This window comes from Anolis sagrei, chromosome 11 (assembly GCF_037176765.1).
Source record: "Anolis sagrei isolate rAnoSag1 chromosome 11, rAnoSag1.mat, whole genome shotgun sequence".
NCBI lineage: Eukaryota > Metazoa > Chordata > Lepidosauria > Squamata > Dactyloidae > Anolis > Anolis sagrei.
Window position 1 is genome coordinate 14484523 of NC_090031.1, and position 14921 is coordinate 14499443.

The 14921-nt window shown below is 42.6% G+C and overlaps 1 protein-coding gene across 4 annotated transcripts in view; it reads right to left on the bottom strand.

The window, feature by feature from the left end:
• Window positions 1–12710, bottom strand: part of CDK5RAP2 (CDK5 regulatory subunit associated protein 2) — a 144606-nt gene extending 131896 nt beyond the window's left edge. For 3 of the 4 annotated variants that reach the window (XM_067471894.1, XM_067471895.1, XM_060757314.2), the window contains exons 1-4: window positions 12444–12710; window positions 9392–9465; window positions 8229–8296; window positions 4119–4229 (exon numbers count right to left, since the gene is read on the bottom strand). In XM_067471894.1, the coding sequence (XP_067327995.1) occupies window positions 4119–4229; window positions 8229–8296; window positions 9392–9465; window positions 12444–12496 (306 nt within the window). In that variant the 5' untranslated portion in view covers window positions 12497–12710. The remainder of the gene's footprint in view (window positions 1–4118; window positions 4230–8228; window positions 8297–9391; window positions 9466–12443) is intronic. The other variant, XM_067471893.1, reaches the window with a different exon arrangement.
• Between the last annotated feature and the right edge of the window lie 2211 nt (window positions 12711–14921).

Below are 14921 nucleotides of genomic sequence, written 5' to 3' on the forward strand. Positions count from 1 at the left end.
ATTGTTGTTATTATTATTATATCTATTTTAATAACACTTTTCTCTATTATTATTACATTTCTTATTTTACTCGATTTATTATTATTACATTCATTATTTTACTCAAATTATTGTTACTATTATATTGTTTGTTTTACTTTATTATTATTATTGTTATTACATTTACTATTTTACTTTATTATTATTACAGTTGTTATTTTACCCTATTTTTATTGCTATTATTACATTTATTATACATTATTATTATTATTATTATTATTATTATTATTATTATTATTATGAAACACAACAAGATGAATCCACAGCAGAAACTCTGCTGGCTGTTGAATTGGATCACGCATCGGACACTTCCCAAGTGTCTAGGACTGTGTGATGTATCGGCGAATAATGCGTGCAGATCCCAGTAAGGTGGCCTTTTGCAGCTGGCAGATGGTAATTTTGTCAGCGCCGATTGTGTTTAAGTGCAGGCCAAGGTCTTGAGGCACTGCACCCAGTGTGCCAATCACCACTGGGACCACTTTCACTGCCTTGTGCCAGAGTCTTTGCAGTTCGATCTTTAAATCCTCATATCGTGTCAGCTTTTCTCTGCAATCCTGCTATCACCTGGGATTGCGACATCGACGATCCATACTTTGTTTTTTAACACGATCATGAGAACAGGAGTATTATGCTCCAAAACTCTGTCTGTCTGAATTCAAAAGTCCCAGAGTGTTCATTTTCTGTAACTTTTTCCGGCTTGTGATCCCACCAGTCCTTTGTCGCAGGCAGATGGCATTTGTGGCACAAGTTCCAATGAATCATCTGAGCAACAGTGTTGTGCCTCTGCTTGTAGTCTGTCTGTGCGATCTTCTTGCAGCAGCTGAGGATGTGATCTATTGTTTCATCTGCTTTCTTGCAGTCGTCTTCTTCTTCTTCTTCTTCTTCTTCTTCTTCTTATTATTATTATTATATTTATTATTTCTCCCAGTTTGCCTGCTCTTTTGGCATCCAGAGCCTTCTACCAGAATGGCGAAAAGTAAGAGGCTTGGGTAAAGTGCACACTGAACTATCTAGAGGGATACTGGTTCCCCATCTTTGGGTTAAGTTATGTATTACTGGTATGTCTTTTGGGGAATCCACAGCTGGATATATTGCCGAAAAGGGGGGGAATGGCAGAACTGCCTTCCACTTTCATCGGATCGCAGCTCTGGATGGCCTTGCAGAACAAAGAACCAGAAGCAACGCATGTAAGAGAAGCAGACAGCTTCTATTAACATGAATCATCTTTCTGTCACAGTTAGTTTGATGTGGGAGGATTATAATGTAATTTCAGAAACCTTTTGTTTTACTGATAAGAGAGTCAGACCGAACAAGCAATTTAGATTAAGTGGGAAGGCAGCTCTTTGATTAGGACTCCGACTAATGCAATTGTTTTATTTCGGCACCGAAACAGCGTCATTTAAGAAGTAATCCTACACATCACACAAAGGTCACACAAACCCTCTTATTACAGCCCATCGCAGCGATGGAATATAATGAAGCCGTGCCTGGAGATTAATGCCGGAAGCAGAACCAAAAGAAGGAGGAAAAGAAGAGAAGTCAGGGAAAAGGAATCCAACTGGAGTCACTACTCTCGTCAACATAGCAAGGAGCGGAGCCAACGTACGCAACCCTAAATGGGGCAGATCTATTTTCTGTTATCCATGGCCAATCAAACATCTTGCCTACTCCTGATATAGAATCCTAGAGCTGGAAGAGACTCCCAAGGGCCATCCAGTCCAACCCCCTGCCATGAAGGGAGGCACAATCAAAGCACTCCCAATAAAGAGCCTCGACGGAAAACCCTCCAGAGAAGGAGACTCCACCACACTCCCAGGCAACCTAGGCCACTCTACAGGAAGGCCTTCTTCATCTTTCCAGTTGAATCTCTTTCCCTGCCGCCATTTAAAGCCATTGCTCTCTCGTGCCCTGATCTCTAGAAAGTCTGTTTCTCCCCTCCACCTTCTCCTCATCAATGGGACAGCCTCTGAAATCTTGAAACTGGTTCTCGTGTTCCCTCTCTGGCTTCCCTTCTCTCAGCTAAACATCCCCCAGGAGGAAAGAAGGGAGGAAGAGAAGGAAGGGAAAGAGGGAAGGAAAGATGGATGGACGGAAGGAAGGAAAGACGGAAGGAAGGGAATGGAGGAATGGAGAAAAAGAGAGAGATAAGGAGGGAGGAAAGAGGGAAGGAAGGATGAAAGGGTGGAAAAGAAGGAAGAAGGGAGAAAGACGGATGTAGGGAAGGAAGGAATGGAGAGAAGGAAGAGAATGGAGGGAGGGAGGGAAGGAAAACAAAAGGAAAGGAAGGAGAAAGAGGGAAAGAAGGGAAGACAAAAGGGATAAGAGAGAGAGGTAAGGAGGGAAGAAAGATAGAAGGAAGGATGAAAGGATGGAAAGAAGGGAGAAAGAAGGATGTAAGGAAGGAAAGGTGGGAAGGAAGGAGAAAGGAGAGAAGGGAGGGAGCGAGGAAGGAAGGGGGTTGTTGTAGGTTTTTTCAGGCTATATGGCCATGTTCTAGAGGCATTTCTCCTGACATTTCGCCTGCATCTATGGCAAGCATCCTCAGAGGTAGAAGGAAAGAAGGAAAAACAAAAGGGAAGGAAGGAGGAAGAGGAAAGGAGGGAGGAAAGAGGGAAGGAAGGATGAAAGGGTGGAAAAGAAGGGAGAAAGAGGGGCGTAGGGAAGGAAGGAAGGGAAGGAAGGAGGAAGGAGAGAAGGAAGGGAATGGAGGGAGGGAAAGAAGCAAAAACAAAAGGAAAGGAAGGAGAAAGATGGAAAGAAGGAAAGACAAAAAGGGAAGAAAGGAAGGGGTAAGAGAGAGAGGTAAGGAGGGAAGAAAGAGAGGATGAAGGATGAAAGGGTGGAAAAGAAGGAGGAAGGGAGAAAGAGGGATGTAAGGAAGGAAGGGAGGAAGGGAATGGAGGGAGGGAGGGAAGGAAAAACAAAAGGAATGGAAGGAGAAAGAGGGGAAGAAGGAAAGACAAAAGGGAAGAAAGGAAGGAGTAAGAGAGAGAGGAAAGGAGGGATGTAAGGAAGGAAAGGAGGGAAGTAAGGAGGAGAGAAGGAAGGGAGGGGAAGAGGAAGGGAGGGAAAAAGAAAAAGGGAAGGAAGGGAGGGAGGGAGGGAAGAAAGGAAAAAACAAAAGGGAAGGAAGGGAGGAGAAAGAGAAAGAGGAAAGGAGGGAGGGAAGAGGGAAAGAAGGGAAGACAAAAGGGGAAGAAAGGAAGGGGTAAGAGAGAGAGGTAAGGAGGGTGGAAAGAGGGAAGGAAGGATGAAAAAGTGTAAAGGAAGGAAGGAGGAAGAAAGGGTGAAAGAGGGACGTAGGGAAGGAAGGAAGGAAGGGGAGGAAGGAGGAAGGAGAGAAGAATAGGATGGTGAGAGAAAGGAGGGCCTGAGAAAAGAACCCAATGTGCCGTATTCGTCCCCTGGGTTTGCCTATACCTGCTCAAGACCCCACTTGCTACACCTGAAGCCCAACAACCCCATCTCCAAAATTTAATAGGTTTTAAGAACCCAAAACGCACACCAAATCTATCCAAACACACAAGAAAGCCTTCCCAGAGCCCCCAACACCCACTCCTCAAACTTCCTCAAATACCTTGCTGTTGTAATTACAAAGGTAGTCCTTGTGGTCATGTCACTTGAGGGGGGGGGGAGCGACAAATGGGGATAGGTGTTTGTAGGGAATGTGTTTATAGGGTGTGTTCTTTTGTACTCATGTCTTTGGGGGGAGAAATGGGGATATGTGTCCATTGTCAATGTGAAAGGGGCCTCTAGCAGAAACCCTAAAGGTATCATCAGGAAATATAGAAGAGGCAATTCCCGCTCTGATAATAGAAAATACCAGGACAACTCAAACGTTGCTTTTCTCAATCACCACGCCAATTCCATCTCTGACATTTTGGCTCAAAACAGCCAGAATGGCCAGCCAGTCAGAGTTGTGATATTTAAAATGTCTCCTTCCCCCCAAACTAAGACTCTAGTCAGCTTGAGGTTGCTTCCAAGCCAAAATCAGAAGCAAGAAATGCACAACAGCGAGGGGGATGGAGTGCACACACATTCTCAAAAGCCCGTGTGGTGCAATGATCCGGAATACCTACGATTCGGTAGATGTCTTCGATGGGGCCATCAAACTTCTGCTGGATGCGTTCCTCCAGGAAATATATGCGCAGCTTAAGGTTGAAGTTCTCTTTCCGCAGCTCGATGATTTGCTACGATAATATCGATAGTAATATTATATTGTAATACAATATAACACTAATAATAATACAATATATGAATTATATTTTCATATTACATGTAATATTACTACAGTATTATTACAGTATATTATTACAGTATATTGGTGTAGTTCAATATTGTGTTGCGTATATATAATATATTGTATACACATATAATATTGATAATACAATATAACACCAATAATAATACAATATAAGAATTGTATTTTCATATTAAATTTAATACTACTAATAATATTACAGTATAGTGCTGTAGTACAATATAGTAATATATACTCCTAATATTGTGCTGTGCGTATAATATAATATATTGCATACACATATAATATTGATAATATAAGATAATACAATATAATACTAATAATACTACAATACAAGAATTATATTTTTATATTATATGCAATATTACTAATAATATTACAGTATAGTGGTGTATTACAATATAGTAATATACAATCCTAATATTGTGCTGTGCTTATAATATAATATATTGTATACACATAAAATATTGCTAATAATATTATAATATAATACAATATAATAATAATACAATATAATACAATAATTATATATTTCAGATTACATGTAATATTACTAATAATATTACAGTACAATATGGGAATGTATGTTATTAATATTGTGTTATGCTAATAATATTGTATTTACATACAACTTGTAAGCCACTCTGAGTCCCCTTCGGCGTGAGAAGGGCAGCATATAAATGTCATAAATAAATAAATACGAGAGAGGAGAAAGATCCCATGACATACGGACTTCACCACGTTTGCATGTCGTGGTTGAGAACCACTGGGTTAGACCATTGTGCTGTTGAACAGCTGACCTGAAGGTCAGCCGTCTGAATCCACAGGATGGGGTGAGCTCCCACTGTTAGCCCAGCTCCTGCCAACCTAGCAGTTCAACTTAGCAGATCGAGGGAAATCCTAGTTTGCTTTGAAGGTTTTGAAGCAGTGGCTGGATGGCCATCTGTAGGGAGTGCTTGGATTGTGCCTTACTGCACGGCCAAAGGGGATTGTATTGAGAGGAAAATTGAGAAACACAGCTTTAGGTGAAGCACAAAGCTGATCAGTATAGAAACGCTGCTTGGAGTGAGAGAGGCCGGTGTAACTTTAATACCTGCTCGAACCCTGTTGTTTTACAGAGCATCAATGTTTTATTAACAGCGTATTAGATTTCTCTGTTCAGGAAGCATATAGCAAAGCTGGGAAGTGCCGGAAGGGTTGGGAAACCAATGTGGTTGCTTTATTTGAACGCATCTTTCATGGATGCCACTGTTTAAAAATTTACACTACTGTGTGCTGATGGTAATTGATCTCCTTCCTGGGGGAAGGTTAAGTCTCCCACAATGGAGGACAATGGCAGAGGAAGTCCTCCTCTGGGCTCAGTCTGATAGGAGATCGGCCCTCCATTTATAACTGGATGCGGAGCCACACAATGGCCGCCTTTAATTCTAATGCTTTTAAGTTGTTTGCATTTAATGCTTTGGTAATCTTCTGTTTAGTAGTATTGTTTTAATGTAGGGTCAGCTGCTTCAGGCGCCTTGAGCCATAAAGTGACTTGGTTTTAATGCTTTCAATGGGATTACTTACTCATTTCTAAAGAGTACTAGGTTTCATTCTATTTGAATGTTTATAGTCTTTGGGCTTCAAATTGTATTGTTTTTACCACTGTTTGCCACTTTGAGTCTCTTTCAGAGAAAAAAGCAGTATATTATTATTATTATTATTATTAATAATAATAATAATAACAACAAAAATCCAGACAACTACATTAATGTTCCAGACCCCTAGGTCTTTGTGTAGTAGTCACCGAATATGACACACTTCTAGTATTTGCTTATGTTTTGAACTACTGTATATACTCATGTATAAACCCAAATTTCAACCCTTTTTTAGGCTTAAAAAGCCCCCCTCAGCTTATACTCGAGTCAAGGTTATTTATTATTTTACTCTGTTGTTATTATTATTACATGTATTATTTTACTCTATTTATTACTATTATATTTATTTTTCTCTATTTATTATTATTGTTGTTGTTGTTCATTCGTTCAGTCGTCTCCGACTCTTCGTGACCTCATGGACCAGCCCACGCCAGAGCTCCCTGTCGGCCGTTACCACCCCCAGCTCCCTCAAGGTCAGTCCAGTCACTTCAAGGATGCCATCCATCCATCTTGCCCTTGGTCGGCCCCTCTTCCTTTTGCCTTCCACTTTCCCCAGCATAATTGTCTTCTCTAGGCTTTCCTGTCTCCTCATGATGTGGCCAAAGTACTTCAACTTTGTCTCTAGTATCTTTCCCTCCAGTGAGCAGTCGGTCTTTATTTCCTGGAGGATGGACTGGTTGGATCTTCTCGCAGTCCAAGGCACTCTCAGAACTTTCCTCCAACATTATTATTGTAATTATTATTATTACATTTATTATTTTACTCTGTTATTATTATTACATTTATTATTTTACTCTATGTATTACTATTACATTTATTTTTCTCTATTTATTATTATTATTACATTTATTAATTTACTCTATTTATTACTATTTCATTTATTTATCTCTATTTATTATTATTACATTTATTATTTTACTCTACATATTACTATTACTATTATTTTTCTCTATTTATTATTGTTATTATTACATTTATTAATTTACTCTATTTATTACTATTACATTTATTTTTCTCTATTTCTTATTATTATTACATTTATTATTTTACTCTGTTGTTATTATTACTACATTTATTATTTTACTCTATGTATTACTATTATATTTATTTTTCTCTATTTATTATTGTTATTATTACATTTATTATTTTACTCTATTTATTATAGAATCATAGAATGATAAGAGTTGAAGAGACCTCATGGGCCATCCAGTCCAACCCTCTGTCAAGAAGGAATGTTGCATTCAAAGCACCCCCAACAGATGGCCATCCAGTCTCTGTTTAAAAGCTTCCAAAGAAGGAGCCTCCACCACACTCCGGGGCAGAGAGTTCCACTGCTGAATGGCTCTCACAGTAAGGAAGTTCTTCCTCATGTTCAGATGGAATCTCCTTTCTTGTAGTTTGAAGCCATTGCTCCATTGTGTCCTAGTCTCCAGGGAAGCAGAAAACAAGCTTGCTCCCTCCTCCCTGTGACTTCCTCTCACATATTTATACATGGCTATCATATCTCCTCAGCCATCTCTTCTTCAGACTAAATATGCCCAGCTCTTTAAGCTGTTCCTCATAGGGCTTGTTCTCCAGACCCTTGATCATTTTAGTCGCCCTCCTGTGGACACTTTCCAGCTTGTCAAGATCTCTCTTGAATTGTGGTGCCCAGAATTGGACACAATATTCCAGGTGTGGTCTAACCAAGGCATGACTTCCCTAGATCTAGACACTAGGCTCCTATTGATGCATTCCAAAATCCCATTGGCTTTTTTTGCTGCTACATCACATTGTTGGCTCATGTTTAACTTGTTGTCCACGAGGACTCCAAGATCTTTTTCACATGTACTGCTCTCGAGCCAGGCTTTCCCCATTATTGTTATTACATTTATCATTTTCCTCTATTATTGTTATTATTACGCTTATCATTTTACTCTATTTAATTTTATTATTACATGTATTATTTCACTCTGTTACTATTATTACTTTTATGTTATTTTGCTCTATTATGAATACATCTGTTATTTTACTCTATTTATTATTATTACATTTATTATTTTACTCTATTATTATTATAGATACAAATATTTAAATTTGCCCAGGTGATTAGAGAGAATAATAGGAATGAGATGCACAATCCTAGGAAAAGGAGGGTGTCGTAATTACGTAGTTGTTTCCATTTCTTGTCTATAGCCTTCTTTTCCCCACTGCTTTTTTGTTGTGTCACGAACCAGGAAGGGCCAACGTCAATCAACAACAGTATGACCCACTTGCATTCCTAGTCACGAGGTCATGACTCGGACACTTACATTTTCAAAGTCCTTCATTGACCGCGCTCTGGTGGGTGACACGGTGTCTTCCGCCACATCTGGCAACCCTACGCAAAGGAGAAGGCAATGGAAAGAGAGTGTTTATTTATTTATTGTGTCACAACCAAATTGTATTAAAACAACCACAAAATTAAAAACTTAGTATTTTTATTATACTAAATTTCCTTTGACCAGAAGCTGGCCACTTGGAGTGCCTCTGGTGTCACTGTGAGAAGATCCTCCATTGTGGACATGGCAGGGCTCAGGCTACATTGTAACAGGTGGTCTGTGGTTTGCTCTTCTCGTCACTCACATGTCGTGGACTCCACTTTGTGGCCCCATTCCTTAAGGTAAGCTCTGCATTTCGTGGTGCCAGAGCAGTCTATTCTGCGCTTTCCAGGTTGCCCAGACTTCTGTGTGCGCAGTAGGGAGTTTCTCATCTGGTTTTAGGCACTGATTGAGGATTTGGGTTTTCGCCTGCCACTTTTGGACTCTTGCTTGCTGAGGTGTTCCTGAAAGTATCTCTGTAAACCTTAGGGTGCCATTTCTTGATTTAAGGAGTTGGCTTGCTGGCTGATACCTGAACAGAGGATGGGCTGGAGATGTCACTGCCTTGGTCCTTTCATTATTGGCTGCTACTTCCCAATACCGGCTAAATAGTGTAATTTCTCCAGTGGAGTTGGGTGTAGCCATCCTGTGATAATCTGGTATATCTCATTAAGAGCCACATCCACTGTTTTAATGTGGTGAGATGTATTCCACACTGGGCACGCGTATTCTGAAACAGAGTAGCATAGCGCAAGAGCAGATGTCTTCACTGTGTCTGGTTGTGATCCCCAGGTTGTGCCAGTCTGCTTTGGTATATTATTTCTAGCACAGACCTTTTTGCTTGATATTCAAGCAGTGCTTCTTGTAAGTCAGAGCACGGTGCAGGGTAGCTCCCAGGTATTTGGGTGTGCTGCAATGCTCCAGTGGGATTCCTTCCCAGGTCATCATCAGAGGACAGATGTCTTCATTGTGTATGGTTGTGATCCCCAGGCTGTGACAGTCAGCTTTCATATATTATTTGTAGCACCCACTTTTTACTTGCCTGTATATTGTATTATGCTTCACATTTTCTTTTTTAATAGACCAATAGCTTAAGAACGGACGTGCAGCTTTACCTCCTCCTCCTCCACTTCCCAGATGAATGCGAATCTCGTCTCCAGAGACATCTGGAAGTTGGGAAAAGTTGACACTGGGAAGAAAGAAGAAAGGACACATAATACTATGGAACGTGATTTTTGTTCCTGGGTTATAAATGTCATTTCTTAATTGGTTCTATCATTTAAAAAAACATGGGGAAAGTGTATTAAACTGCAAAAACTTTGCAGGAGGGACGTCTCCTGCAGGACATTTTCCTCTAGTTTTTCAAAGACTATCTCATCATCGAGTCTCAGCCAAGTCAACAATAGTTTGTGCAACCACAAAAATGACGATTCTGGAGGATGGCCACTATTTTCAAAGTAAGAACAGCACAATGAAACAGGAGTAACACTGTGTTGTCAAAGGTTTCATGGCTGGCATCAATGGGTTGCTGTGAGTTTTCCGGGCTGTCTGGCCGTGTTCCAGATGGCAAGCTATTTAACCTCAGCAGACTGAAAGCCAAAACCAAGATTACAACAACATCCGTTATAGAACTCCAGTACGCTAATGACAACGACGTCTGTGCGCATTCAGAAGAAGACCTACAAGCTACTCTACACATCTTCGCAGAAGCTTACGAGAAGCTTGGCCTGTCATTAAACATTGATAAACCAAAGTGCTCTTCCAGCAGTCACCAGCCATCCCCTCTCCAATGCCAGAAATACAGCTTAATGGTGTAACATTAGAAAATGTTGACCATTTTCGCACCCTTGGCAGCCACCTCACCACAAAAGTCAACATCGACACCGAAATACACCGCCTGAGCTCTGCGAGTGCAACATTTTTCTGAATGAAGCAGAGAGTGTTTGAGGACCAGGACACCCGTAGGGATACCAAGGTGCTTGTTTATAAAGCTATTGTCCTCCCAACCCTGCTATATGTCTGCGAAACATGCACTGTCTACAGACGTCACATGCAAGTCCTAGAATGATTCCATCAGCGCTGACTCCGAAAAATCCTGCAAATCTCTTGGGAAGAGAAGCGGACAAATGTCAGCGTGCTGGAAGAAGCAAAGACCACCAGCACTGAAGCGATGGTCCTCCGCCATCAACTCCGCTGGACCGGCCACGTTGTCCGGATGCCTGATCACCGTTTCCCAAAGCAGTTGCTCTACTCTGAACTCAAGAACTGAAAACGGAATGTTGGTGGGCAGGAAAAGAGATTTAAAGATGGGTTCAAAGCCACCTTAAAAACTCTGGCATAGACACTGAGAACTGGGAAGCCCTGGCCCTTGAGCGCTCCAGCTGGAGGTCAGCTGTGACTAGCAGTCCTGTAGAATTTGAAGAGGCACGAATGGAGGGCGAAAAAGAGAAATGTGCCAAGAGGAAGGCTCATCAAGCCAACACCAACCAGGACTGTCTTCCATCTGGAAGCCAATGTTCTCACTGCAGGAGAACATGCAGATTAAGAATAAGGCTCCACAGTCACCTACGGGCCCACCGCCAGTACACTGATCTTGGAAGACAATCCTACTCGGACAATGAGGGCTCATCTAAGTAGGTAAGTAAGCTATGGACAAGTCTACACAGCTGTGGACAAGTCTCCAGCTTGAGGTCAGCTGTGACCAGCAGTGCTGCAGAATTTGAAGAGGCACGAATGGAGGGAGAAAGGGAGAAATGTTCCAAGAGGAAGGCGCGTCAAGCCAACCCCAACCGGGACCGTCTTCCACCTGGAAGCCAATGTTCTCACTGCGGGAGAACATGCAGATTAAGAATAGGGCTCCACAGTCACCTACGGACCCACCGCCAGGACACTGATCTTGGAAGACAATCCTACTCGGACAATGAGTAAGCTATGGACAAGTCTACACAGCTGTGGACAAGTCTCCAGCTGGAGGTCAGCTGTGACCAGCAGTGCTGCAGAATTTGAAGAGGCACAAATGGAGGACAAAAGAAAGAAACATGCCAAGAGGAAGGTGCGTCAAGCCAACCCCGAGGACCGGGACCACCGTCCACCTGGAAACCAATGCCCTCACTGTGGGAGAAGATGCAGGTCAAGAATACAACTCCCTTGCTGCACCAGCTCCACTGGCTGCCGATTTGCTACCGGGCTTAATTCAAAGTGCTGGCGTTGGCCTATAAAGCCCTAAACGGTTCTGGCCCAAGCTACCTATCCGAACGTATCTCTGCCTATGAACCCACCAGGACTTTAAGATCTTCTGCGGAGGTCCTGCTCTCAATCCCGCCTGCATCGCAAGCATGGCTGGCGGGGACGAGGGACAGGGCCTTCTTTGGTGGCCCCTCGGCTGTGGAACGCCCTTCCCATGGACATTAGATCAGCCCCTTCGTTAATCGTGTTTTGAAGAAAACTAAAAACCTGGCTGTTTGAACAGGCGTTCAGATAAATAGTGCAATTGAACGATGAATATAGGAACGGATTTATGGATGACGAATTGGATCACGATTTTAGTTACGAGATGCTAATGTGTTGTTATTGATGTGTCATTATTTGTATACTAGGCTGTTAAGGGTTTTAAATATTGTATGTTGTACGATTGACTTTTTTGCTCTTGTTGTGAACCGCGTTGAGTCGCCTACGGGCTGAGAAACTGCGGTATACAAGCAAAGTAAGTAAATAAATAAATAAGAAATAAGAATAGGGCTCCACAGGCACCTGCGGATCCACAAGAATACTCGGCCAACAAAGGATAGCCTAAGTAAGTACCAGTAGTATTGTATTATTATATTGCAATATTATTATTGTTATCTATTATTATATTGTATTATTAGTTTCATATTCTATTACATTATATACTAAAAGCAAACCAATCCAAGTCTCAGGTAGACTGTGCCTGTGTCTGGACGCTCTATTGTATAATACTATGTTACTCTCAGGTAGACTGCGCCTATGCCTGGAGGCTCTACTGAACCCATTTCCCTTCCCTTGGAAAGACTTCTCTTCTCTCACGCCTGCTTCTTTGTCCTCCGACTGGAATTCAGTCTTGGGCCCGAAGGAGTTAATTCCCCCCTCCCCCCCCCCCTTTTTCGCGGCCTAGCGCCTTTTGAGGGCCAAACCCGCCCTCGTCCTCACCTGCCGTTGAAGCCCAAGGGCAAGGTGGGGTCCTCCGCCGGGAGGGAGTCCATGGCGGAGGGAGAGAGAGAGGGGACGAGAGCGGGCGGCTGCGGCTCCTCCGCCGGTGGCCCGGGCTGCTCTGCTCCCGACTTTGGCGGCGGGCTCGGAATTCAAACCGCCACTCAGCCCGACGCCATCTTCCCGAAGCCAACGAAGCCGCCCTCAGAAGGGCAGCCGCAGACCGCCTTAGGCCGCGTGCCCTCTTCCCTCTCCAGAAACGCCTCGGGCGCCATCTTTGTTGAGGGAATCGATGTGGCAAAAGTGGGCGGGGAAGGAGGAGGGGCTCGAGAATCATAGACTCACTGAAACATAGAGACCACCCTGTCCAACCAGGAAAAGTACAAAAGGGTCCCTGACAGATGGCCATCCAGTCTAAATAATTAATAGTAATAATAGAGTTTTAGGCAATCAGCTCTCTATAATCCGCTGTGGAGCTGAGCGCCATTTTGGAAAAGCCCGTCGGCCATCTTGAAGCCGACGCAGCCGCCCTTGAAAGGGCAACTGCACTCAAGGGTAGGGCGAGCTCTTTCTTTCCTGGGGGAATTGTTCTTTGAGGGTGCTTCGCGCGCCATCTTTGTTGAGGGACTCAGGGATGCCAGGGGAGGGGAGGCCCGGATGTTGGAAGCGCCTGCGCAGTGAGCGATAGGAAAGGGCTAAGGACCGCCCCTTCACAGCCAGCTGAATGTGAAAAGAGCCATTCTTTCCTTCATACGCCTTCCCCTTCCTTCCTTTTCTTCCATCCTTCCTTTTCTATTTCCTTCTTCCATTCTTTCCTTCATACACCTTCCCCTTCCTTCCTTCTTCCATTCTTTCCTTCATAACCTTCCCCTTCCTTCCTTCCTTCCTTTTCTATTTCCTTCTTCCATCCTTTCCTTCATACACCTTCCCCTTCCTTCCTTCCTTTTCTATTTCCTTCTTTCATCCTTTCCTGCATACACCTTCCCCTTCCTTCCTTCCTTCCTTTTCTATTTCCTTCTTCCATTCTTTCCTTCATAACTTTCTCCTTCCTTCCTTCCTTCCTTCCTTCCTTGCTTCCTTCCTTCCTTTTCTATTTCCTTCTTCCATTCTTTCCTTCATAACTTTCTCCTTCCTTCCTTCCTTCCTTGCTTCCTTCCTTCCTTTTCTATTTCCTTCTTCCATTCTTTCCTTCATACACCATCCCCTTCCTTCCTTCCTTCCTTTTCTATTTCCTTCTTCCATTCTTTCCTTCATAACTTTCTCCTTCCTTCCTTCCTTTTCTATTTCCTTCTTCCATTCTTTCCTTCATACACCTTCCCCTTCCTTCCTTTTCTATTTCCTTCTTCCATTCTTTCCTTCATACACCTTCCCCTTCCTTCCTTCCTTCCTTTTCTATTTCCTTCTTCCATTCTTTCCTTCATAACTTTCTCCTTCCTTCCTTCCTTCCTTCCTTGCTTCCTTCCTTCCTTTTCTATTTCCTTCTTCCATTCTTTCCTTCATAACTTTCTCCTTCCTTCCTTGCTTCCTTGCTTCCTTCCTTCCTTTTCTATTTCCTTCTTCCATTCTTTCCTTCATACACCATCCCCTTCCTTCCTTCCTTCCTTTTCTATTTCCTTCTTCCATTCTTTCCTTCATAACTTTCTCCTTCCTTCCTTCCTTTTCTATTTCCTTCTTCCATTCTTTCCTTCATACACCTTCCCCTTCCTTCCTTCCTTCCTTTTCTATTTCCTTCTTCCATTCTTTCCTTCATACACCTTCCCCTTCCTTCCTTCCTTCCTTTTCTATTTCCTTCTTCCATTCTTTCCTTCATAACTTTCTCCTTCCTTCCTTCCTTCCTTCCTTGCTTCCTTCCTTCCTTTTCTATTTCCTTCTTCCATTCTTTCCTTCATAACTTTCTCCTTCCTTCCTTCCTTCCTTGCTTCCTTCCTTCCTTTTCTATTTCCTTCTTCCATTCTTTCCTTCATACACCATCCCCTTCCTTCCTTCCTTCCTTTTCTATTTCCTTCTTCCATTCTTTCCTTCATAACTTTCTCCTTCCTTCCTTCCTTCCTTCCTTCCTTTTCTATTTCCTTCTTCCATTCTTTCCTTCATACACCTTCCCCTTCCTTCCTTCCTTCCTTTTCTATTTCCTTCTTCCATTCTTTCCTTCATAACTTTCTCCTTCCTTCCTTCCTTCCTTCCTTCCTTGCTTCCTTCCTTTTCTATTTCCTTCTTCCATTCTTTCCTTCATAACTTTCTCCTTCCTTCCTTCCTTCCTTGCTTCCTTCCTTCCTTTTCTATTTCCTTCTTCCATTCTTTCCTTCATACACCATCCCCTTCCTTCCTTCCTTCCTTTTCTATTTCCTTCTTCCATTCTTTCCTTCATAACTTTCTCCTTCCTTCCTTCCTTCCTTGCTTCCTTCCTTCCTTTTCTATTTCCTTCTTCCATTCTTTCCTTCATAACTTTCTCCTTCCTTCCTTCCTTCCTTGCTTCCTTCC